Source organism: Lampetra planeri, chromosome 4 (assembly GCF_965212315.1).
Source record: "Lampetra planeri chromosome 4, kcLamPlan1.2.h2, whole genome shotgun sequence".
Lineage (NCBI taxonomy): Eukaryota > Metazoa > Chordata > Hyperoartia > Petromyzontiformes > Petromyzontidae > Lampetra > Lampetra planeri.
This window is the reverse complement of record NC_136110.1, coordinates 10338548-10365522: the sequence shown is the minus strand read 5'-3', so window position 1 is coordinate 10365522 and position 26975 is coordinate 10338548. Positions and strand designations below refer to the sequence as shown.

The 26975-nt window shown below is 44.3% G+C and overlaps 3 protein-coding genes across 9 annotated transcripts in view; 2 read left to right on the top strand and 1 right to left on the bottom strand.

Annotated features, from left to right (window-relative positions):
• The window catches only part of PEBP4 (phosphatidylethanolamine binding protein 4), a 273341-nt gene extending 267456 nt beyond the window's left edge, over positions 1-5885 (bottom strand). For all 3 annotated transcript variants that reach the window (XM_078593236.1, XM_078593237.1, XM_078593238.1), the window contains exon 1: positions 5730-5885. The gene's annotated coding sequence lies outside the window, so the exon portion shown is untranslated. The remainder of the gene's footprint in view (positions 1-5729) is intronic.
• Positions 5886-6255: 370 nt separating this feature from the next.
• Positions 6256-21216, top strand: NRBF2 (nuclear receptor binding factor 2). Of its 4 annotated transcripts, none has more exons than XM_078593235.1 (6): positions 6462-6548; positions 7353-7411; positions 9759-9801; positions 11026-11066; positions 11417-11639; positions 14267-21216. In XM_078593235.1, the coding sequence occupies exons 2-6, from the start codon at positions 7391-7393 to the stop codon at positions 14824-14826; spliced, it is 888 nt and encodes a 295-aa protein (XP_078449361.1). In that variant the 5' UTR covers positions 6462-6548; positions 7353-7390; the 3' UTR covers positions 14827-21216. The 4 variants fall into 4 exon arrangements, with proteins under 4 accessions (XP_078449359.1, XP_078449358.1, XP_078449361.1 ...); XM_078593234.1 differs by having other exon boundaries at positions 9759-9843; XM_078593233.1 differs by lacking the exon at positions 7353-7411 and having other exon boundaries at positions 6256-6548.
• Positions 21217-24322: 3106 nt separating this feature from the next.
• Positions 24323-26975, top strand: part of LOC144717683 (DNA-directed DNA/RNA polymerase mu-like) — a 92375-nt gene continuing 89722 nt past the window's right edge. For both annotated transcript variants that reach the window (XM_078593231.1, XM_078593230.1), the window contains exon 1: positions 24323-24788. In XM_078593231.1, coding sequence (XP_078449357.1) covers positions 24604-24788 — 185 coding nt within the window. In that variant the 5' untranslated portion in view covers positions 24323-24603. The remainder of the gene's footprint in view (positions 24789-26975) is intronic.

The following is a 26975-nucleotide window of genomic DNA, read 5'->3' as shown; positions in this document are numbered from 1 at the left end:
GGCTGCATTCCCAAACAAAACATGTGTGGATTCACTGGAAAAATTGCAAAAGGAGTTCCTATTTAGATTTAAAGAGCTTCATCTCCATGAACAGGACATACAGCTTTTCCGTAACCCATTTTCTATTGACATTGAAAATGTGGATACAATTTACCAAATGGAACTGGCTGAACTGCAGAATTGTGACTCTCTGAAAGACGCATTCAAGTCAAGCAGCCTTCATAATTTCTATGCATCTCTCCCCTCTGAGACATATCCTCATCTCAGGAACCATGCACTCAAAATGGCAACCATCTTTGGCAGCACAAGTCTGTGAACAGACTTTTTCCAGAATGAAACATTTGAAATCTCCAACCAGATCTAGACTAACGGATGCACACTTGCATCACTTGTTACGACTAGAAGTGACAAATATCGAACCGGACATTGACCATCTCATTAGCCATAAGCAGGCCCATAGTTCCCATTGAAATACTGGCAAGTTTGTTGATTTAACTTTACTTGTTCTTCATTTTAAATATTGTATTTTTCCCGTTTTGTTTCTTCACTTCAAAATAAGATATATGCAGTGTGCATAGGAATTTGTTCATAGTTTTTTTTAACTATAGTCCGGCCCTCCAACGGTCTGAGGGACAGTGAACTGGCCCCCTGTTTAAAAAGTTTGAGGACCCCTGGTCTATATCATGTGAAACAGTAAAATAATTTTGCTGTGACCGTTCCACCTGAAGACGGAAGCTTGTGTTGCCTCTGAAACGTCGTGATTTAATTTATTTAATTTTTTTACCTACGTGACTTTACCGAAAAAAACAAAGAGTAAGCAGCCAAATACTCTAAACGCATGATGCTTCTAAATGTAGAGGGGAAAACCGGAGTACCCGAAAAAAAATCCACGCGGCCACGTGGAGATAGACACGGAAACTCCAAATATACAACAGGCGCCAGGGTCGGGATCGAACCCACGACCTCCTCTGTACAGTGATCGTAGTTTATTGATTAGCGATGCACATTACGGGCATCCTGTTGCGGATAATATTAGGCGGAGAGTGCATTCACCAAAAAGCGTTACATATACTTTTTGCCACCACCAATGAACACCCTACAGTATTAGCTCTTCTCTGCGACTCGAAGTACAATGCCTGTATCTTAACTTAATTTCCAGCTCCGGCAGAAGTTAAGCGACACACGTGTAACGTTGTCCCTTCAGCACGCAGTTGGGAGGGCTTTGCACCTTTTTGAGCAAAGCGCTTGAGCTATTCCCCGACTTACGAACATCGCTGGGAGGTTATCGACTTACGAACATTACTATGTCCTCTACTTACGACCATTATTTCAGGGACGCAGTTGTTTCAGGGCAAGTCAAGCACAGGATCAGCAGCTGCGGCACGGGCACAGTCTAATCACAATGCAATTAATTAGTACTCTTAGGTTTTTTTCTGTAAAGTCACGTAGGTAAAAAAATATAATAAAATATTGTATTATTATTTTATTATGAAAATAATAATCATAAAATATTTTATTATTATTATTATTTACCTACGTGACTTTACCGAAAAAACCTAAGAGTATGAATCCTTGCAGTCACGAAAGCTTCAAATCTAGAATCAATTAATTAGTCTTCGAAAACAATTCCATTTTTAGGACGCGCTTCGGTACGCTAAAGCAAATCACCAATGCCCAAGCATTGTAAACGGTGGTCTAGATGTCTTGTGACCCCCACCACCCATTTAAATTCTCTAAAAAAAGTATTTTTATGTAAGGCACATTTAAACAGAAATGAATATGGAAATATATTTATTTAGGGGGTTAGTTAATTTTAGGGGGGGGGGTCACAAGACATTTGGAGCACCATGTAGACATCTAGACACGCACAGCGGTACGTGCACAACTGTATATGCACGTGCCATCAGAACCCCCAGCCCACACACACACACGTGTGGGCTGTGTGTGTGTGGGCTGTGTGTGTCCGGCAAAACAACCTCCTACCTCCTCGCGGTGCCGGACGGGCAACACTGTCGTGGGCAGTGCTGTGGGGGGAGGGCCAATGCCCATTGGCCTCTCCCCTCATGGCGTCTGTGACCACCACAGTGGCTAAACGGGGGCTCTGGACGGGTGCGAGGGGCTGGTAACCCCTCCACCTTCAATTAACCACCACTAAACTACGAATTAAACATAAACCTGTAACTAATAAGCTTGTGCCGGAGGCCCCGGGGGGTCAGGCTTTTATGACGTCTCCTGGCCAAACCCCATTTGGCGGAGCCAGGAGATTGAATTTTCACCCTCGGGGCTCCTCCAGAAACAACGAAAAACCATTGCGGATGGCCACGTGGAATGTTCGAACGCTCACTGCGGAGGAGAGGCTGCCACTCCTCTGTCGGGAGCTGGACCGGTACCGCCTGGATCTTTGTGGCATTCAGGAGGTCCGGTGGACCGGTTCTGGATCCTGCCACCATGAGGGGTGGACAGTCCTCTACTCGGGGCAGGAGACTGCCAAACAACAGGGTGTGGCTCTTCTTCTGAACAAAAGAATGAAGGGGGCGTGGGAGCGTGGCGGTGAGGTGTGGGAAGCTGTAAGCCCCAGGATACTTTGGGCTCGCCTTCCCATCAATCAGAGGCGAGGAGTGGTGGTCATGGTTACTTATGCCCCCACCGAAGACGAACATCCGTGGAGGGATGCAGGCAAAGCCGATGAGTCAGACGCTTTCTATGACCTCCTGTCACAGGTGCTGGCTAAAGTGGCCACTCGGGACAGAGTCATCTTGTTGGGTGACTTCAATGCCCGAGTTGGTCATGATGCTGGCACCTGGTCTGGAGTGATTGGAAGGCATGGGCCAGATCAGCTCAATAATAACGGTAGGAGGCTGCTAAATTTCTGTGCAGCCCATGGGCTTGTAATTACCAACACGCTCTTCCGGCATCGGCGCATCCACACAACATCATGGATACATGCCGGGTCCAAGCAAGAACATCTGCTGGACTACATAGTGACGGACCAGCGGATGCGAGCCCATGTCCTTGACACCAGGACCTACCGTGGAGCTGATCTGCCCTCTGACCATCGACTAGTCATCTGTAAGATGCGCCTGCCATTTTTCCACTCCGGTGGTGGGTGTACACCCAGGACCCCATTCAAACCAAAAGTGGCCTGGTCTCAGTTAGCTGATGAAAGTTGCAAGCAAGAATTTCATCATCGCTTGCAGCTGGGGTTGGCATCGTCCCCCCCTCCACCTGATGTCGAGGGTAAATGGGCAAGGTTTAAGACTGTGACTCATGCAGCTGCAATGGCTGCTTTGGGTACGCGGTCCAGACCTCCCCAGAAACCCTGGCTGACAGAGGAGGTGTTCAGGTTAATTGAGAAAAAGCGACAGGCCCACTCTCATCGCCTACAGCATCCCACGTCAGAGAATGAGGAGGTTTACCGCAGCCTTCGCTCGGAGGTTCGGAGAGCCGTAAGGCGCTGTAAGGATGGGTGGTGGTCGCGGGTTGCTGAGGAGATGGAGTCTGCCTCAGTGGCCCGCGATCACAAATCACTATTTAACTCCATCAAAAAAGTAACCTGCAGCGCCACACCTATTACCATCATTAGAGGAAAAAACGGTGATCCAATCTCCGACCCCCAGGAACAGGTTTGCAGATTTGCTGAGCATTTCTGTGAGGTCCTGGGGGAGGGAAAATCTCTCAGCCAGGAAAACATCATGGCACAAAGTGGGGATAACCCTGCTGAGGCTGCGGTCCCTCAAATATTGGAAGAGGTCACCCCCTGTGAGTGGCTGGCTGAGGTACCAGCTGTTGAGGAAGTACTGAGGGCGATCCGGAGTCTGAGACCAGGGAAGGCACCGGGCAGAGATGATCTCCCAAGCGAAATGCTGAGGGAGGGTGGCGTTTGTGCACAGACTGCCCTATATGACATCATAACAACGGTCTGGACCACTGGACGGGTTCCGCAGGACTGGAAGGATGCCCTGGTGGTCCCCCTCTTTAAGAAGGGGGACCGTACCGACTGTAACAACTACAGGGGCATCTCACTCCTCAGTGTGCCGGGTAAGGTCCTGGCAAGGATTATTCAACATCGCCTTGCTAGGCACGCTGAGGAGAGGCTTGCGGAGCCCCAATGCGGTTTCAGGAAAGGGCGGTCCTGCACAGATGCCATATTTTCTGTCCGTCTGCTACAGCAGAGGTGTAGGGAATTCCAAAAAGACCTACATCTCTGCTTTATTGACCTGGTCAAGGCCTATGATACCATCAGTAGGCCTGGGCTCTGGGTTGTTCTTCGTGCTTTCGGAGTCCCTGACCCTCTGCTCACGATCATTAAGGACCTTCATGATGGTGAGCGGGCCCGGGTAAAACTACGTGGCCGGGAGTCGGAGCCTTTCCCTGTACACCTTGGGGTGCGACAGGGATGTCCTCTGGCTCCCACATTATTTAACATCTATTTCGACTGCGTAGTTCGTGAAGCCTTCAATAGCTGTACCGGGGGAATTTCCATTTGGTACAGATATAATGGGAGGCTGATCGACGCCCGGGTGCGATCAAGGGTTGGCTCCCTATTGGTCAACCACGTTATGTATGCCGATGATTTGGTAATAGCTGCTCATTCAGAAGAGGAGTTGGAGACGCTGCTGCTGAGACTGGAGCGTGCCACTAAGAGGTGGGGCCTTACCATCAGCCCCACCAAAACTAAGCACCTGCCTGGGTATTTTGTACCATCGGACACTCCACCCCCACAACTCCCAATTGGTGATGGGGCAGTTGTGGAGAGAGTGGAGAGTTTCCCATACCTGGGCAGTGTGCTTATGACCGGCTCCAGTTTATCAGCAGAGGTCTCACTCCGAATCAGTCGAGCGGCAATATCTTTTCATCGGTTGCGTAACGCTGTGTGGAAGTTACCTGGTCTGTCGCTCCGCACGAAGCTTCAGGTCTTCTCGGCCACGGTCATTCCCTCCCTTCTCTACGCTTACGAAACGTGGACCCCCCTAGTGGAGCATCTTCGCCGGTTGGAAACATTTAGGCTGGCCTGCCTACGATCCATCCTGGGTTTAACCAGGCTGGATTGTGTGAGGAGCTCACAAGTCCTTGAAAGATCTGGGCAAAGTCCCATCAGTGAGCTCCTCAGGCAGGCAAGGCTGCGTTGGCTGGGTCATGTAGCCCGCATGCCCAGCCACCGCATGCCTAAACAGCTTTTGTTCGGCCGGATCGAGGGGGCTAAACGGGCGCGGCACGGGCTAGAGAAGAGATGGAGTGATGTGGTACAGGAGGATGTGGAGCTGAGTGGACTTGCCGATGACTGGTACCAGCGGTGTCAAGATCGGCCTCAGTGGAGGAGGCTCGTGAAGGACGCTACTGAGCAGTTGGAGGCAGTCGCCCTCCAACAACAACGGAGGGCGGAGGAGCGACGCTCACAACAACGAGCGGAGCGCCGGGTGGCTAAAGCACAGCAAGTTGGTACAGTAGGGGGCACAGGTGGTGCATCAGCCAGTCATCTCGGTCATCTCGGTCAGTCGACCCGTGGCACCTGGGTCTGCCCCGTGACCTCCTGCCAGCGGGCGTTCGACACTTCACGTGGCCTCAAGGTGCACATGGCCTGGCACAAGCGTCGTGGTGACGTCACCGCCACTTAGTGGCGAATGGCGGTTGTTGTTGTTGTGTGTGTATGCACCAGGCACTGACACCTACCGCAATTGACACGCGAGACAAATCAGCACGCAACCGGCACAAGCAACGCCGCGTCTCACCTGCTCGCAGTCTCTCCTCTCTGTGTGCGTGCGGCAATGGGGGGGGAGGAGAAGGAGGAGGCAACGTCAACTCCGCGTCCCCCCCCCACTTTCGTCGCTGCTGACACCACAAAACAACCACCAAAAACACCCACCCCACGTGGGCAGCGGTGGGCGGTTACGCGATGACGTCACGCGTCGATAATCAGATGCCGCGACTCGTGCGTCGTGACGTCACGGCGCTCACCCCCTCCACCCCCCCGTTGCTGCGCGCAAACAATCGGCCGGCGTTGCGCGCGGTGACGTCGCCGCGTTGCGCGGTGACGTCACTTCGTGCGTGGTTCACGGGTTACCAACTGAGTTGCGCGTGCGGAGCCCTTTTCAACCGGCGAACATTTCGCTGACCGCCCCCGCACGCTAACTTCGTCTAAACTAGACATGTCCTCGGCGAGGATGTTAATGTCGCGTGATTTAGTTCCCGTGGAACCCGCCGGGCGAACCACCCGAAAGAGGGTTGGCAACTCTTGCCGGCGTAGCTCGTTGCGTCACGACGTCACGTTGCGTCATGACGTCACGCGCTCCTCGCGACAACAGCCGGGTCAGGCAGGGGCCGTGTGGCCGCTTGTTGATAATTGCGAGGCTTGCCGATGACGACGACGACGATGTTGGTGACAGTGGTGTTGTTGTTGTTGCGAGGCTGATGTTGATGCTGCTGCTGCGTGTGACCGACTCGCTAGTGATCGTCGCGATGGCGGCATGAGTCGTCGGTCGTGCAGAAGGCCTCGCGTCTCCGAGCGAGGCCCTCCCCAGCGAGGGCTCATGGATAGTCCGCTCAACATGGTGCGCTCCCCCCCCCTCGTCCGAGTGTTGTCGTAGCGATGGTTCGTGTTGTTTCTCCTCGTCATTTTACTGCGATTACGTGTTCTTTAGGTACGGGTTGCCTCGTTGAAAGTGTTCTCGGAGCCCTCGGGCTTTTAACAAAACTCCGTCACAGTTCCTATGATCACTGTTTCATTGCTTTCATGGCTTTATTTGGGTGATTTCGACAAGTTTTTTGGTTTGGCCATGTTTGTTGTACTACGGAGTTAGACTGATGGCCTTAATATAAGTTGTCTTGTGGTTGTTGTTGTTGTTGTTTGACTGGCATCCCACTGGGATTTGTGCACAGCGTTGGTGTACGGTGCTTTTTGTGCAATATTTTGCTGTCTTTTCTTGGATTTTCTGTTTGCACTTGGTCACATATTCACTTTAAGATGTTTTCTTATTCATGTTTTTTATTTGTTTGTTGCGGTTGCACCCGATTCAAGAGCCGAATGGCTCACAGAGCTATACCTAATCAATGAACTTGAACAGCGAAACGTAACGGGGGCCAACGTGGGGGGCCTTCGCTCTTCCTCGGTGTGGCACAATTACGCCATTGGTGATTGAATAAACGAACCCAGACTAATTATTTAGGTTGTTAGTCTCCGTGTCCACGGCTTTGGGCATTTAACGACGAGTTCTAAGAATCCCAGATGAGTGTTCTACTCTTCTGCTGTCTCCTGCTAACTGCTTACACTCGCATAAGTAGTTTTTTTGTTTTAATTCGGCGTTGCTAAGCAATCTGACGATGGTGCAGAGCAACAACTACGATTTCGCACTCAGGTGGTGAAGCCTGCCAGAAGCGGAGAGTCATCGCTCCGATGCTGACATTGCGTCGTTGTGTACGTGACGTTCTGCTGTGGATGACCACGGACGCACACTACGACCGGGCCCCGGGGTTCCAACTAATACAAAATTGCCGAGGCAATTAAATATGTTATTTCAGGGACACTATTTTTTGTCCAGGGGTGTTACTTAACTCTGCGACTGGGGTACCAATCAATCCGAAATCGGTGGTGCTACTCCCGAGATGTCGAAACGCAGCGAGGATGATTGCCCTGAAACCCTGCAGGCTCTCGCGTATGCACCATGGTGATGGTACATCGTGTACAGCTCGTCTAGATGAGTCGATTGCTGCATCGCCGACCATCAACAGACTACAATTGACTGCATCACGGACATATTGCGAGAGCCGGGGGTACCGCCAGAAGGTTCATTTGTGCATCAAGTATCCGCATCTGACACTGTGCGGATGCGGTTTGGGGTGGACCGTGAGCTTCGCTGAAGATGAAACCCAGGGATTTTTTGCATTTGGGTATTTAACAACACCCATGTATACTCACTACATGATGGTGCATTGTGTCGTGAGTACACGTGGGTGATTGCTGCCTTTGACTACTTTCTGCGAAATACAGTAATCAAAGTAGGGGAGCGCATGTTTATTGGTCCTTATAATGTACAGTATTTCAATGAATAACTGTCAACATTAATGTTTGCCTTCCGCCTATAGGTTGACTCGGCCTAAAATGTTTATACCATTAGACAAAACACGTACAGTGTATACAGTGTGTGTATGCATTAGCATCACCTTCGGAGGAAACGGGTCCGCAGTTGACTTGTAAATTATCAGGGTCAATGATGGGCACATGTATACAGCTGACATGTGGCACAAGGTGAGATTATTTTCTGGGCAGAGGCGAAGTTGGCTAGTAAGCAAGCTTTTGTACATTATTTGTGAGGTTTCTTTTTCCTGCTTTCGAATCAGGTGCTGATCCAGGCTTACAAATTAGCTAAATTCACAAAGGATGTGAAAACGTAGGTAAAAAATAAGAATAAAATAAAATAATTATTATTTTTTTGCCTACGTGACTTTACCAAAAAAAAAACCTAAGAGTATGAATCCTTGCAGTCACGAAAGCTCCAAATCTAGAATGTGAAAACGTGCTTTAGACGCGATGCACAAGACGTTTAGCGAGTTCCTCTTTCACTTTGAGGGGCCATCCATTTAGTACGTAACGCATGGAGGGGAGTTAATACAAACGCGTACGCTTGCATATAGGGGGTCTACTGACAATGTGCGTACGCATAGGAAACGTGGGGTAGGGGGGGGTGAAGCCTCGATAATTTGTCTACATTGGCCTTCAAATGAGTTAGTCCAGCGGTGGACTGTTTGCTTAAACACGTCAATATTATTAATCCTTGATCGTTTCTGCGTGAATTTATTATCGGCCGTTCTATAGGATTCGGAGGGGGGGGGGTGTGCGTCAGACGTACGTACGCAGGGGGTCATGTTTTGATAGATATGTGCGTACCTACTAAATGGATGGCCCCTTATTGTCCGTTAATGTATGCAAACGGGGGATGTTCGGCCTCATCTCGAGGAGTTGTTAATTTTGTACGTTGCTTTTGCAAATTGTCGCAGCGTCAAAATGTTATTTAAGACTGTTCAAGCTAAAATGTAACAAATTATATCTTAAAAGAAAGCGGTGAAGGAATGTTCATTTAATAGCAAATGGTCAAGTCGGGGAGACATGTAGTCGTAAAGAGATTTTTGATATATGGAAGCTGTTTATAGGCAGAGATGGTATATGGGCAAGTCCATTCTTCGATGAAAACTTCGATCAAGGTCATGTTTTGGGCACTGGCTTTCTCCAGAACAGAAAATATATTTACAAAGGAGAATACAAAGTCTACAGACTAGAGTGAAAACAGAATTTGCATCAAAGACGCTCCGGTGCTGGCTAGAGGGCAGCGCTTAGAGAACAGCCAAAATTGTCCCGAACAAGTGGCCTAAGTAATGTCTAATACGTGCTCAGATATCCTTAGGACAATATAGTCTGTACATGCTGTGTTTTATACCCACCTTGTTAGACTAATGGGCTATTCATACTTTTCCATTTTGGATAGAATTTGGACAGGCGTTTAAGGCACAGCAGCAACACCTAAGCATGAATATAATCAGAATTAATTATCCGTGAATATATTGAAATTATTAAAGTAACGACCAACAAACTGCAAACTGGGAGTTGATCGATCTAATCAACATATTACAAAATCTACAAACCATGTCCTTGTAGACAGAAGTCGTAAATGTGAATGCATAATGACATGTAAATAACCTCTACTATGGATCTGATGTCCCTTTGAAATGGCACTGTGTGATTTATTTGACTTATGTTGGCTCCGCAGGCCCATTTGCAAGCCAGGAAGGCAGAGAAGTTTCTGGCAGCTGGCAAGTATGAGGATGCTATTGCCTGTCATATCAAAGCTGCTGGTGAGGGCATGCTAGGTCATGCACGACACTGCAGTTCAGCACACATTTTAGCCCGTTGAATTGTAGGACTTTGTGAAACAGTTTGTTGCAAGCCACATATCTTTGTGTATCTTATCATATAGTTGCATTATCATAGAATACACGTGATAATTGCCATATAATAAAACAAAGAGAAGATGCAAGCCAAAGCGCAACTATGCACGATTCAGTTATACAAAATAAAATCGATATACAGCAATGATGCTGTTGAAATGTGCATCTGGAAAAGGCTTGTTAAATTCTGGCTCCCAGACACAGTGTTCTGTTTTCATTCTAACTTATGACATCTGCATATACTCCCACTATGCATGTTATCGCATGGATGGGGTGGAGGGATTTCAGCATTGATGTCGCTAAATGATGCTTCAGGTGATGTGCCTCAAGGCCACAATGATGTAAATATTAAGTGTTATCATTAACACATTTTAAAATTCTTGTTGGATAACTTGGATCGTTGATGATATCCAGGCAGTTGTGTATCATGTTGTTTTTTTTGTTGTGTTTAATATATAAATGTAGATGTGAAATTAAGGTAAACTTTTTAAACAGTTACATTGGTGTCACAGTTGTTCGGTGTTTATTTAGGTGCATATTACATATTATGACATAGACTATGACAAAGGACATGGAACAGCATCTCAAAAGTACAGAATGTAGCACAAAGTGATACATGTTGGGAATTAGGCTGAAAGAGAAACGTGTCAGACGTGAAAATTTGAAACAATATGCTGACTTAAGGAAAGTGACTGGGCAGGACACATCCAAGAATGGATGATTGTTAGTACAAGGCTGGTGACAGAATAGCAGACAAAGAAGAGAAAACACCCAAGAGCTTGAAAGATCAGTTTATGTAAGAGTGAGGTGGATTGTAGCACTGCAGGACCAATCGGAGATGGCATGAGCATGAAAAGGCTTTCATTTAGAAGGGAATAGATCATGGCTGATGGTGAAAATGTACAGTATTTTGTTTTATAAACTTAATCCAGGTTGGCAAGTCAGTCCATTTAGTTATCAGCTTTATATTTCGAGCCTTGTGCCACATTCGAATTTAATGTCAATAAAAGTGTAACAATATTTCCATAACAGGTAAAATTCAAGATTCAAGTTGCATTGTTATTCTTAAAGGTTTATCTGTTTTTTTAGGGTTACTCGATGAGGCCATGAAGCTTACAGACTCTGAACAGGTACGTGAATGATTATATCACTGTGTCCATGATGCTATGAATGTGGTGTACTTTTCATATATTGCAATGCATCTCAATCATCGTTCATATTGGATCTAACATTTGATGGTGCGTAGCATTTTCAATGGTGAGATCACAATGTATTTGCATAACAAACACGGTGCAAAATAAACATGCTACATTTGCATGACATCGCCATGTAAAAGCACCTAGGCTGAAGTCACTCCTAACACCACCTTTAAAACTGCAAAATGTCGACCACAATATGTTAATAGGGCTGGCAATAAGTAACAAGTGCACCACCTGGCCAGTGCACACTCACATTTGAAATCTGGTCACCCCCCGCGCAGGCACTGCTGTCCATGCGCCTGCAACAGCAGGACCACTTGACGCAGCAGCGGCTGGTGCGCGAGCGGTGGCGCCGAGCCCAGCGGGAGCAGCGGCTCCGGGAAGAACTCCAGAGGAGGGACAGGGAGCGTGCGGCAGATGTCACGGCAGCCATGAGTGCCGCAGACGTGTGCGACAGCGCTGCCAAGCCACTTTCTACCAGAGGCGCCGTGAGGACAGCGAATGGTCAGCGTGCAGACAAAAATACTTTTTCTAACACGGACTTTGTTAATGATCGGGAAACTTGGAAGGTCGCAGTTGTACGTTGTGGGAAAGTTTAATCGGGAAGGGGATGTTGTGGCATGATGGAACAGAGTGGGTTACTCAGATGAGCATTGGAGTGGCACCTCAAGGTAAACGACCTAAAGCCATCTGGTGCGATACTCTACATTCAACCTTGGAGGTTGAGCACAGAGCACAAGCATGGAAGGAGTACCATCCAAAGGAAATATCTTGACGAGAACCCATCAGCAGTGATTTTACAGATTCATTATGTAAAGAAATGTATTTTAGATATAATTTCTGCATAGCTGGAGATGAGCTATGCATAAGAGGACATGTCAGCAACCTATTGGCTATGCAGGCAGACCTCGCTTAGCACGACCCTGTAGAACACTCATTTGTTATTGCGCTCTTTGTCCTGGAGACATTTTATATGAAAAAAATATAAGAAAGTAAAACATCTGCAAAGTGCTTACAAGTGAGAACGCGCAAGCAGTTCTGGCTGAGGAAATGTACCCGCCCCCATCACTCGAGCAGCCTATGAGAGCGACACATTCACAGCCAACCTGACCCCACCACCTGCGATTTGATTAGAACGATTCATGGTCACGATTACATTTCCATTACGTTGATTTGTTTAGCCGGGTGAGAACTCACGAGACCAGGATATAGAGTGTCGGGTGCCACTTAAAAGACACCTCACCACAGAAATTTAGACTGAGGGCATCGCTAAGAGCATGAAGTTCCTGGAGCTCTTCTCTGAGTGACCCGGATTTGGAGCGTAGCAGCTCCAACCTTGTCTCCCACCGCTGCATTGTAGGAGTACAGTAGAATGCACTCGTGAGTACAGTACATAATACTGAAGTTATAATAAATTATTATTTTTATTCATGAAAATAACGTTTACCACCTATATTATTAGCACTATTACCGATACCCCAAATGAAGCCTTCATATGTTGCTCATAGGAAATAAAGAATGCTGTCATGAACGCATCACCATATATACAATGGTGTAAAGAATCCTTTTAGTGCTGATTTGATTCGCGCTCACTTCTTCAGGAACACATCTTGAGCGCTAAGCATCGTCTGCCTGTACTTGTGCAGGATCTCCGAGTAAGCCACCAACCCCATATTCAGTTGTGCAATATCATACTATATTACAAAAACAAGTTTTGTTGCCTGGTGCGTGGGCAGACAATTGCGTGGTGGTGACGCCACTGCGCACATAGGCGTGATGACGTTACCTGCAACCCACAGCGTTGAGCCGCATTTGTGCGTCTCGCTAACATGACGCCTCCCTTCCCCACCCACCCTCCACCCCGGCCACGTATCCTATGCAAATGCAGTGCTAGTAACCCAGAAGTTCAAGTGACGAGGTAACCACCTCATTCACGGTATTAAGAAAGGGGAAGCTCCGAGAGCTAAATAAAACAAAAGTAAAAAGCATAAGTAAGGTGGTGCTAGCTGTTGGAACAAATTAGTGGACATTAATACTCCATTTACACAAATAAAATACCTCAGTTGTGGAACAATGCCTCGATCATGCTGTTGGGAAAGGGAGATAAAACTAATATTAAGAATTACAAACCTATTCACCTCTTGGCACACGTTTATCAAATGTTTATGAAGATCAGAAACCAAATAATGTTCATTGTAGTTTGCTGTCTTGGAAAGTTGGTTTCTCATTAATAATAATAAGTAATATTTAAAACTACTTTTTTTAAAACACGCTTTAATGAAATGTACCCTACTCGTAATGGCAGAACTCTACGACTCCAGGAAATGGCCCCGAAGCTTGCCATAACTAACCTAAGGGGCCGTGGTGATTTACAGCCAACGTCAGTTGAGCGTGGACAATTAGACCCAAGCCGAAACATAACATATAAAAATGAATGTTTAAAAATACTTAATTTTTTTAATAGAATATGGTATTGTCATCAGTATGACATAAGTATACCAAGTTTGCAGCCGATACCACATTGGGAAGTGGGTTAAAATTGAGTTACAAGATTTGAGGATACAACAACAACAACAACAGACAGAGTGAGTTAAATAAATGCATGTAAAAAGGGTTTTCTACCATTGACTACATCATCAGTCAGAATCTAGAAAAGAAAATCGATATCAAATACGATACCTAGCTTTTGTAAACTCTTAATCGGGGTATTTGATTTCGTGCAAACTGAGGCAGTCATCCACGCTCCCACAAACTACGGCCTTAAAAAAGAACAATTATCAAAACCAATTATAAAGATGGTATATCTCTGCTGATATTGGAAAAATAAAGTATTACAATACAAATCAAAAGATAATTCGTAACAAGGAGATATACTCTCACCAAGGTTATTCACATTGACCTCATAAGATATTTTATGAAAATGTAATTGGAGGAAAGGCATGAGGATACAGTTTGAAAGTATTAACCATCTCAACTTGCTGGTGACAAATTCGGGAATATGTATGTATGTTGAACTTCTTTCGCACCGTACGTAGCCAACCATGATAATGAGAGTTGAGCTACAGGAAACGAACGAATTAAAGCCAGCAGTGATGGAAACTAACGGCTCCATGCCAAACCTCTCTCCGCAGCACACATGAGCTGGGATCTGCGCCAGTGCGGCGCACGCCGGGACCCGCTGGAGCGCGAGCCCGACACGCTCTTGTACTACCTGCTCGGCGGCATGGAGCAATCGACGCTGCCCGGAACCAAGGTGCCCAAGGACGCGTGCACGGTGTTGGAGGAGCAGCGCACGCACACGGCAGACCTGCTGCGGATGCTCGGCCTCCTTCTTCGCGACAACGAACGCCTGCGGGCCGACAACGAGCGCCTTCGCGCCGAGAACGAGGCACTGCGCGCCGACGAGTGCCATCACATGGCGGCGGTGGCGGCGGCGGCAGTTGCCGATGCCGCGGCCTCACCGGGAGTTAGAGCAGGCTTGGGCTTGCCGGCGTGCGGGCTGGACTCGGACACGCACTTTGTGGACCCGCACGAGGTGTGGGGTCTGGCTGGGATGGGCGTCGCGCAGCATGGCCTGGGGCCGGCCTTCCCGCACGCCCTGACGCCGTTGGGAGAGCTGCCCCCGCTGGAGTTGCCTACGGTGGAAGGGTTTGATCTGAGGGAACTGGAGGACAACAGTGGGCGGAGCTGAGAGGTGGCAATGAATCTTGAGCCTGAATTATGTTATAGTAGTGGGGATGAATTATCACTCGACTTGATCAGGTTGCTCATGTGTTAATTAACACATGAGCAACCTATAATCAGGGACTGGTTCAACCTGTCATCACTCTTCGGTTGGTAAAACAAGTCCTGCTTTGTGAAAAGAACACATTGGATGTTCTGTGGATATTCCGACCCCTGCCTTGGAAATGTAGAATTTCCACCACTGGCTCAGGCCTGCAACAGAGATTAACACTGCCCTTTTGTTCTTTGAACATTGAGACACTTAGATGTAATATGAGCCAAGCTTAAAGAAAACACGTGTCCAAACACTATTATATATTACCAACTATTATTATGGGTATTTTGGGGCCATGTACTTGGCAAAGTTATCTGGGTCCAATTCAGCATTCTTTATTCAAAATATATTGAAAATATTTCCTGTGGCATGTGCTGACCCTGAAATAATTCACCAGTTCTGACTTGTCGAAGTCGAGTCACCTTGATAAGAGTGCGCGGTACAGACTATGCACAGGTTTATTCGGCCAAACATTTGTATGACTGCTGGGGTATGAACTTGATATTAACTCATGAGTAAATACACATGTTTGTCCACTGAAAATAGCCCTCAATAACTCATAGGTTTGAAACCTTTGAGCCAGGTATTTAGCCAGGGTTTGTGGGCAAGTAATTTAATTTAATTTTGTAAGAACCTGCAAAATGCCACCTGAGTTATGTATATTCAACAGTATGCCAATACACCTGTAAGTATGTGCAATTTTGGGGACTGAGAGTAAATTCCTCATACTTGGAAGTGTATAATTGATGAAACATGTTATGCAGACCATATTCAACCGTGTAAGCTATAACCGTACACTTTGTGAGTGCAAAAAGTTATGTTATATATTTTCTGTATGTAGGCTGTGCTGACAAGCAAGGGTGTTTCGATAAGTAAACAGACTTTTAACAATTCTGTAACCTGTAAGTGCGATGTAGGTATAATTTGCATAGTTAATAGGGCATAACCCCCTGGTAGTCATGTGCAATATTTGTAGTGGCTAGATGGGTGTTTTTTCTGGGTGTTCCAGTTTCATCCCAAATGTAAACACTCGTTAATTGGGCAATAACGTCTTCATATATGGAGGACAGCAGAGGTTGGGGAATTTGGCAACGGCTCACCCCTCTGGTTGCCTTTTCCAATAGTCTATGGTTCCTCGTGCCTCAGAGTCATTCTTACTCTTCCACAGTGAGCGAATACTGTGCATGTTGCAAGTTGAAATTATTACTTGTTTTGGCAGATGTATCGCATGATCAAATATGGTACATTGGATGACTGTAACCTTCAAGAGCAGCAATAATTTATTTAGTTCTTTGGCCTCTGGGGATGTAAATGCAAGTGAAATATATTGCGTAATGAAGCTGCGATATGCTGACAACTGAGGCATGGCAACAATTACAAATTGGTGGAATGGCTGCATTCAAATTGGCCGTGACACTGAAATCTGGCTGATACGGCACAACATATGCAAGTGCTTTTTACTTTTTGGTTTTTCCAATAACATTTATGGCACCCAATGGTCAAGCACTTTTCAGGAATTCAAATTGTCACGCATAATTATTAAGTGAACTCTTTTTACACATCCGTCCAACCACTGATATGTGCATAATTCCAACTTGTGTCATTGCAATTCAGACGTTCTAAATGTGAGCAGCATTGCCTGGAGGTGAATCTTTAACTGGTGTACCACTTCTGCCGTTATTAGAAAAATGCTTACGTCCGAATTGCAGCTGTTCCACGATTGAATGGCGCTGCTATAGGTTACAGCATTATAATAAATAAACATTTTGATACATCCTCGTTATCCTTAACTTCGTAGGTCAAGCTATAGCCACAGAGAGATAATGTGGATTATTGTTTGCTTTACAATGTTATTTTGTATGACCTTTAGCCAATTTAAAAATACAAGGCTAACATGCATTGTGATTATTTTTAAGTGACTTGAGTAACACATTACCAACCTTGGCATTGCACTCATGCTTTCTCTCTATCGCAGTGCTACGTATCAAGTGTACTGTTTGATGAACATTCAAATGTAATGAAAAAATGTTGCTGTTAATATTCTTAATGTTTTGTAAGATTTTTTTTGTGCATCTGATGTTTAGAAGAAATTTGCTTTGTATTCCATAACAGGTGCATGTTGTGAGCTTGTATTAATATTTTTCAGGATAATTTGTTCTTAAAATTGTTCACATTTACATATATTAAAGTATGCCTGTGCTTTTTATTTGTTCTTCACACAGGTTGGTTCTGTATACCAAATTTAGAATGTTCAAAATCAACCCGTGTCTTATTGTATAGACGAATTTTTTTTATGCTTCATTACATTTCATACAATTCCTTTTTTCATGTTATTGTATTGTGCTTGCAATCGAAATATTGAACGTGTTGTAAGTGGTCTACGCAAAAGCTTGATACACACAGTAGTTTTGATTTATTGTTTTATATTTGTATTATTTTATTATTTCCCTTCTACGTGACTTTACCGAAAGAACCAAGAATACACACAGTAGTTGTTTACCAGTGTGTGTTTCTATGTCTAAAATTACGTGACATTGTACATGTTTGCTTGCGAGCATGTGTTTTATTTCAGCACATGAGTACAAAGCCAACTGCTGTGGATCTGCGTGAACATTTTTTTAGAGGCAATAATATAGGGGCGTGTGTTGTCACGCGGTCAGCATGAACTCTGATTGAACCCAGCTTGTTCACCTGTGAAATATGACAGCACTCCCATCATGGAGCTAAGTGCTTTCTTTTTTGTGTGTGCACACGTGTAGAACTTGGCGCAATACCTCATGAAAATGTTTTGAAAAGAAGTTTAAACACATGCTCGTTCAATGTTGTATACATTGGTGAAGTTGCATGTTTCTGTGTGGTTTCTGGTGTGGAGCAAACGCAGTCGTGGAAATGTTTTGATTTTGGAGATTGGTCATATACTCGCAACGCGTTTTATGTTCGTCCTTTTCCGCTATTGCTGGCTTAAAGTATTTATTTGAAATGTCATTATTCCACTGAGAGAGATATTCTAACTTGACGGGTTTTTGGTGTGGTTCCAAATAAAGAATTGATCGCCCATAAGGTAGTAGAACAGTTTACTTAAGCTGAGCAAGCTATTAGCTCAACTAGAAAATTACATAATGGTATATGTTAAAACTCGTATGATAGACATACTAAAACTATTAGGTGGCTGCACTGTTAATACACCTACTATCTTTTGAAGCTAGTGAACACCCCAGACACCTAAATCTACAGTATAAGACCACTCGTTAGTCCTTCTTTACATGAAGGAAAACAGCTGGTGTAGCACAGTCAATTGGATTGAGCCATGAATTCGAGACCAGGTGTGATTATCTATTCTCAAAAGCGTTATAACTTACAACCTGCCTCAAATCGGTCGTTTTATTCCCCAATGTTTAACATTAAACCTGTATATTCTTGGTTCTTTCAGTAAAGTCACGAAGAAGGGAAACAATAAAATATAAAATAATACAATTATCACGACGTTTCGACTGCAACACAAGCAATCATCATCAGGTGTGAAAAACAGCAAGAAAATTAGAAAAAAGTGGCGTTTTTTTTTATTAACGTTGAGAAAAACCGCCACTTTTTTCAAAATTTCTTGCCGTGTTTTTTCACACCTGATTAATGCTTGTGTTTGCAGTCGGAACGTCGTGATAGTTTTATTGTTTTATATTTTTATAATTGTATTGTTTCCCTTCTACGTGACTTTACCGAAAGAACCAAGAATATGAATCCCTGCAGTCACGAAAGCTTTAAATCAAAATTAAACCTGTATGTTGTGTTTTCGTGTGGTCCCAGCATGAAGCTCCCAACATGTGGAGCGAAACGTCGGACGTCGTGCCAAACATGCGGTACAACCCGAAAACACATCAGACAGCAAAACAGCAGCACAACCGTAGTTTCATGTTAAACCTCAAGATTCACAGGTTGCTGGAGTCCAAATTGTTTTTTAATGCGCAAGTAAGATTCAAAATGGTTTCCCACTCGAGCATGGGGAATGTGCGCATCTCCTGCTTAAAATATGTCAGTGGTGAAAATACCACATTCTTATGGTGAGGATGTGTTCAACCGTGGCACTTTATATCATAAAAAGCTCAGCAGCAGCCTGCACATAGACTTTTGAGTCGCAGGTTAGAGAAGTGGGGTCCAATATCAGCAAGTCTGATAAATAGGCAGGAAAAGAACACGTTTAAATTGTATGAATTATAAGTGTACAGTAATTTCCTTTGCAAAAATAATTTTGCAGCATTACCATATTCTCTGCAGAAAAAAATGAAACTCATTAAAATCGGTGATATAGAAAAAAATGTCCACTGGTCAATACACAAGTGGTTATGTATATGCTTAAGCGGATTCATGGATTTAAGGTTCAAATTTAACTATGACCTCTTGAGTCCCTGTTACCTTGAGGTCGAAGGGTTCATGCGGAGGGAGTTTTATGGTCTTAAATCACTGATGATTCCACAAAAATTACCAATCGTATGCATTTAATCATAGCACTTAGTTTTATTTCACCCAGTTCCCATAGTCAACAAATCCCATGGTGAAAGGGCACAACAAGTATCTGTAAAGGTGGAGAAATGCCAGTTTAATAGCTTCTGTAAATATTGTCAACGATGTGTTGATATTTTGCCTGTTGGGAGTAATGAATAAGCTCATTTCAAACTGATTTTAGTTGCAATAATGTCACATTGTTCCAATTAAGTTAATGATTTAAATAATATAAACAAAGTTCTTGCACATTTACAATTGTTAAAAATGACCACATTTGTCATGAACACCGCTGCTTGTAATGGATTAATGTACAGTAGACTCATTTTTTGTAATAGTCATCAGAGCTAAGTATACATGACTGACAATTGGAAACTCCACTTATGGGGCAATGTAAACATTGCATGGTGCGGTTTCTAATTGCAAGTCGGTATTTCTGCCAGAAAGGATTAATGCTTGCCATGCTGTCCTACCATAACATTTAATTTTACAAGCATTAATGGCCTGCGTGGGTTTTTTATTTGTGGTTCACCATTGTAAGCTTAGTCCTTTTTAAATTTTACTTTCACAAGTGAATATTCAACTGGCATACGATAGTGAAAGCAATACAATGGCACGTGTGCAATACTACCTGAACAGAAGAATTTGGGGAGGTAAAACATTCAAGTTGTAATGCACTGATATGGAGTTTAGTGGATTAAATGTGCAAGTATACTATTGATGGCATAGGCACCTTGGTCATACTAAATAAATAAAAAACTGGATTTAATACACAATATGGAGCTGCATTCTCATAAGTGTGCCAACCACAGCCTGTGTATCTAAATTTCCCATTTTTAATTAAAGCACCTACCACCTATGAGCAATTTAGCAAACGACTTACAATAGTGCAATTGTGAATATGTGGATGAAGTCTTGTTGGCTTATTTTAAACGTATACACCACGATAAAAATGTTAAACAAATGTCGATGGCTTCTTCAAAGTGGAAATGTGGAGCTCATTCAGTTGGTGCCTTTACTGAGACCTTATATTTTTTTCGAGAACTTGGTTGTGAATTCAAATTATAATTACTGAAAGTGGGCAAACATCTCCATATCCTATCCTGCCGGTTGAAGTTCCTAATAACCCATTAGGCAACAATTTGTTTGAAAATATATATTTTACTTTGTTGTCATTTTTTTTACTAATACTCATATGATGTGTAAGTGGTGTATCAAATGGTCATGTAAAACATGTAATATCGAGACTTAAAGGTTTCGTGACTGCTGAAATTCATATTCTTTGGGTCTTTCGATAAAGTCACGTAGATAGGTTATTTTCTTTGAACCTATCTACGTGACTTTACCGAAAGACCCAAAGAATATGTAATATCCACACCTGTGTGCCATGCAATTTCTAGAAAATAGGGATGCATTTGTTGGCAATTACTGGTGAAATGTGCTCGCTCAAGAGTGTTGTTCTTTAGTCATCCTTCCCAATGTATTCCCACGTACCATGTATACCAAAGTGAGTACACAGTAACACACATGCAAACAGTTAAATGCATCATCTCGCACTGGTTGTCTATGGTAAAGTACCAATACTTAATGTGATATGTATGGGTCCAGAAGTAATTGTCCAAATCTATGTAATGTGTCAAGTTTACCTGATTTATTTATCAAGGAGAAGGAATACACTTAAACCCATTACTTTTATTGTGCTCTTTGTTACTCCTCTTAAAACTTGAAAAGTGGCATGTTTCTCCCTTTTTCCCCATAGCTTCTCAAATTGTATGTTATCCAAAAACTTGAATAAATGGTCAGCTTTGAGATCTATTACTTTTGCTGTTTTCTTGCACTTAACTGACAAGTTGCCACAAGTGAGAAAAAGGGCAGGCTAGTGCCCTCTTTCAAAATTACTGTGCCTCACAATTGAACAAAATACATCAATGTCAAGCCAACGTTATGAATAAGGAAAGAAGAAAATGATTTGAAGCTTTCGTGACTGCAGGAATCCATACTCTTTGGTTCTGCAGTACTCCTGCTGTATCTGTTCCACCTGATGACGGTCGCTTGTGTTGCGATCGAAACGTCGTGATTTATTTTATTTTATACCTACGTTACTTTACCGAAAGAACCAAAGAGTAAAGAAGAAAATGCCGATGCAATGGAAACATTGAGATCAACAAGCTGAGTCGTTGATAATTTACAATATAAATTCACAATAAACTGTAGAAATTGTGTGACAAATCAATGTGAGATCCAGGCAGAACAAAACCTATCTATATCCCGAATTCAACAATAGATCAGTGTCTATCTGAGTGGTCCTGAACCATTGGTGGCATGTAATTTAATATGTTCATGGCAAGGATGATGATCACTGTTGGCTTCCAACAAAGTGGTATAACTTTAATTAACACGGAGGCATCAGTTGCTCCCCAAACGGAATTTGAATTCACAGCCTTCCCATTGCGAGTTGAGTATCACCCAGTCAGATCTTACATATTCCAAATAAAATGGAAATGTAATTTTCTTATTTTCGATGTGATTACTCGGTAATGGTAACAAATTGCAGGATGCATGAGCTCACATTGCTACATTTGGAACAAACTGGTGTAATGCAAAGGCTCAACTGTACGGTGCCCAATTATACGAAAATAGCATGTGTAAACAAATGCACGTGTCGTTGATGATTGGCCATCTGTGTGGCTACATTTACCTTTAAAAAATAAATTTAGTTTGTGGAGGGACATATACGGAGGAGGCGTCTTGTCTGTTTATTTATTTCTCTTTATAAATTAAACATAACGCCAGGTTTGCAAAAGGCGCTATGTAAATACAACATGCATTCGAGTATCATTGATAATATACTGTCCCAATGAGCTTGTTGCATTGTCAAAGAAACACGCGTTTAGAGTCGATTATTTTGCTGCTTTACATTTTAACATGATAAGCAACTTCGTTGAGCTATCATTTGTGGTCAGGTTTCATTTGTATGTTTTATTACGTGAGTTGTTTACCTTTCCTAGATCTTGCACTCCTATTGTGTTTTTTTATATTGTTGTTTAGGTAACGTTCTGACCAGCCCCTTACAGGACACCTGTGAATAAAGAGCTTTACTGGTAGGAACCACCTGGTTCCACCAGCCCACAGGGGATTATTGTGTCCGTCCGTCCGTCCGTCGTGGATCCAAAAATGGGAGGGGTGGGCTGGGTGGAGAGGGGAGTGGCAGGGTGGGGAGGGGCTGGGAGGGGTGGGGCTGGGTGGGGAGGGGCTAGTCACCCCGTGGTGCCCTTATAAAACTCAACGTTTAGCCTACTCACGCCGGCTTGTGCCCGCCCTCACAGTCGGCCATATTTGCGGAATACACCACGCCGCAGTTGACCCTGGCCATTGACCGAGCAACCCAACGTTCCTACCAGCTTCCTCCGCAGGAATGTGTTAGCTATACTCTTTGGTTTTTTCGGTAAAGTCACGTAGGTGAAAATAAAACAACTAAATTAATTTAGTTGTTTTATTTTTATATATTTGTTATTTATTTTATTTTGTTTTCACCTACGTGACTTTACCGAAAAAACCAAAGAGTATGGATCCTTGCAGTCACGAAAACTTCAAATCTAGCATTATAGCTCATCGGATCCCTCAAGTAAAAATACATATTCTTATTCTGACATTAAAGGCAAAGTCAATTATAGCAAATTCCCACCGCTTAATTGCGATTACCCTCAATTGTCTGTGTGTGAAAACAAAACGCCACAACCCTCCCTCAATGTCTGAATTCATGAGGCCCAATCTCAGCACTGGAGCACCTGAGGGATCAGCTCAGAGCCAAGGAAGAGAAACACAACACGGACATGTGGCCATTCCTAAACCTGACACCAGTCTTAAATACCCACCATACCTGTCAACCTTTTCGGTTTACCTCGTATTCTTGTACAGGGAAATTGAGTGTTCAGGTCCCCACGGCGTACAGCTGTTTCAATTCTCCCTTGTGATGGGACTCTGTAGGATGCACGTTGAGATTTTATAAGGGGCACGGGGTGACCAATAAGGTCTGAATTGGTCTGTAACAAGAAAGTCAACTGATACGGGGTTAACAGCTATGAATACCTAAGCCCAGAACGGCAATGCCCTGGCCAACCTCCCCCTTCCCCAAACAAAATCCCCCCCCACCGCACCTGCTCTCATGAATCTGATACAGTCCCTGCTTGATTCCGTCCAGATCGTCGTGATGTTGCTATGTATGTCCGCGAGGAAGGGAAGATGTTGGACATGAGACACATGTCATATATCCGTTGTTCAAAGTAATATATAAAAAATTAAACACGCTTTTAAGAAATGTCCTAGTAATGGCAGAACTCCACGACTCTAGGAAGTGGCCCCGAAGCTTATAACGTAAGAGACCGTGGCCAAATACAGCCAACGTCAGTTGACCGTGGACAATTAGACCTAAAGAAACATCTTATATATAAAACGAATGTATTTTTTTTTGTTATGACAATATAGTATTGTCATCAGTATGACATAAGTATACCAAGTTTGCAGTCGATACCACATTGGGAAGTGGGTTAAAATTGAGTTACACGATTTAAAGATACGACAACAGACGGACAGAGTTAAAACACATTCCTGCGGAGGGAGCTGGTAGGAACGTTGGGTTGCTCGGTCAATGGCCAGGGTCAACGGCGGCGTGGTGTATTCCGCAAATATGCCCGACTGAGGGCGGGCACAAGCCGGCGTGAGTAGGTTAAACGTTGAGTTTTATAAGGGCACCACGGGGTGACCAGCCCCTCCCCACCCAGCCCCACCCTCCCCTCCCATTTTTGGATGTACGACGGACGGACGGACACAATAATCCCTTGTGGGCTGGTGGAACCAGGTGGTTCCTACCAGTATAAAAGCGTGTAAAAGAAACTGCCGCCAGCGCCCACTGGCCTTGCCACAGGGTGGCAGTCGCGACACGGCGGAGGCTGCAAGGCGGAGAAGATGACGAGAGAGACGCGGCACCGTTGTTGAACATTATCCGACGACTGGACAACAACAACAACCACCGCCGTTCAGCCACTAAGTGTCGGTGACGTTGACCACGACGCTCGTGCCAGGCTACGTGCACGTCGAGGCCACGTGAAGCGTCGAACGCCCTGCCGCGACTAAACACCGCGCGTGCCCATTTTATCGTCCGTCCGATCGTCTCCCCGCCGCCCCCCCTCGCTTGCCATGGCCGGGCTCAACCCGAGGAAGAAACGACGGAAGGAACCGGACGACGCGAGCGAGGTCCCCTCGCACGTCAAGTTCGGCGAGGTGGTCGTGTATTTGGTGGAGAGGAGGTTGGGTGCCAGCAGACGCCAGTTTCTCTCTGCTCTGGCCAGGAGCAAAGGCTTCCGCGTGGATGACCGCTTTAGGTATTTCCGCATTTGTATTGTTTACGTGCAGCGATGTCAACGAAAGGTTTATTTGACAAAAAATGTCATTCACGTTATGGACCGTCCATAAATGACGTCACGCACCTAGGGGTGGGGGGGGGTCAGACATTTGTGACGATGTGTGACGACGGGGGGGGGGGGTATGAGAAATGTGACGTCACATCAAAATGCGCAACTTTAAATAAATATAGACAACACGTTCTACTTAATTAAATAGACTTTTTGATAAATGTATTCTCCTACAACAGAGTGCAGCGCCACATTAAATACGCACTCCAATGACAGTATTTCAAAGAGATTTAAAGCATGTTTTATGGGGGGGGGGGCAGCGCTTTGTGACGTCATATTTGAGGGGGGGTCTGACTTTTTGTGACGCCGTTTGACGAAGGGGGGGGTCAAAAATCGTCCAACATCGCGTGACGTCATTTATGGACGGCCCCTTAACAAAAAATGTCATTCACATTGACGAACGTCTCGTCTCCACGGTTGCAAATGTTGCTGCTACTGCTGCTCTGCGAGCGTGAATGGTGTTGAGTAGCAGGAGTCGAACCGAGGTCCCGGGAGACACGGAATTTTAACACTTTGTAACACAATTTTTGTTCCTGGGTAGTAAGTGATATGTTTTAATTGCTCATGCCTAAAATGTAGAGAAAATGGCTATTATTCCCCACACACTTTGCCTTTGTGACCAGGACTTTACGTGAAGGAATGACACAAATGCACACCACGTTTTCTCATTGAAAATTGGTAACTTTCAAAATATCACTGTCCTGGTCACAAAAGCAAAGTTTGTGGTGATTAATATAAATTTGCTGTACTTTTGAGGCATAACCAATTAGGAAATAACACTTACTACCCAGGAACAAAAAATATTTTTTTTTCTGACAGTGTAATCCGTGTCCTCGTGTGTGCTGCCCCTGCTGGTTTATCCATGGCTGTGATGTTGAACTCTGCGGGTGAAACTGATCCTTTACCCCCCAATCCATGGCAATGCACGGGCTCTACTCCTGAATAGGGTTGTTAGCACACGCCAAGATGCTCTGATGTATAAAACTATATATATATACGTGCATTTTATCGGGTAAGGCCCAAATGAGCTATATAGCTATTTTTCAGAAGCGACCTGGCCACAAACGATAGCTCAACGAAGTGGCTTATGTGTAAATGTATATGAGCTGCAATATTCTAAACGCATGTCGTATCTAAATGTGGAGGAAAAAACACGAAAGACCGGGAGAAACATCCTCACGATGCGATAATACGTGTATAGCTGCTGAGAATATGATCAGCCAATGCCAGCAATTTGTGTCAGATTGTAACTTCATTTAGCAAAGCATGAGATTGGAGTCGCGACCACCACCATCAAACCTGATGTTATCCCCCACTAATGCCACAGGCTTAAGTCGGCACCGAGGCCATCAAAGAAAGGGGAGGATTGGTGCTTTGTTAAATACAAAAGACTGACGAGGCCTGGATCGTAGGAGTAAGATAATAATGCTGACTATAAATATTTTGGACCACCAAAGTTGATGCGGAGATGCAAGTGTGGAATTTAGTATGGTACTTTTAATCGAGGATAATGTGTATATTGGGTGGCGTGTGGAGAGGGTTAATCCAGCAGTTGGTAGAGAATGTCATGAAGTATAGTACAGTAATTATTCTTTGGTTCTTTCGGTTAAGATTAAGATTAAATTAAGATTATAGTACAGTAATAATATAATAACAGTCGTTTATTTCTTCCAGAAAAGCCTGAATAAGTCCCACGTGTTTTCCAGTCGGGTTTTTCTTGGGAGGTTTGGCCAGTCTCTGTATGGGAGAAAACTGGACTTCATGCTGAGTAGCAACCCATATGAGGGTACAGCAATCAAACATTTGCAAAGATTAGTCCTCGGCCTACTCACATTAATGGCAAACGTATGTTTTGGAGTACCGTAGATGCAGTTGAGGTGGCACGCGCCTGTAACCCAGAACTTTAGAGACAAAGATTGGGGGAAACTCAAATCCCCTGGGCTTCAAAATGGCCAGGAGATGGCAAATAAAGTAAGTGGGATTATGATTTTTATTTATTTATAAGGAATTGACAAAATATAGAATTGACAATCTATACTATGGAATTGGCCAGACATTTTATTTCATGAACTGCTTCAAATGAAGACGTTTCTAGTT

Excerpts from the sequence above, each read along its gene's own strand:
- NRBF2 (XM_078593232.1), top strand. The coding sequence starts at position 6,465 with ATGAGTCGTCGGTCGTGCAGAAGGCCTCGCGTCTCCGAGCGAGGCCCT. Across the intron at positions 9,844-11,025 it reads CTGTCATATCAAAGCTGCTG|GGTTACTCGATGAGGCCATG; the intron begins GTGAGGGCATGC and ends CTGTTTTTTTAG. Across the intron at positions 11,640-14,266 it reads CGCCGTGAGGACAGCGAATG|CACACATGAGCTGGGATCTG; the intron begins GTCAGCGTGCAG and ends CTCTCTCCGCAG.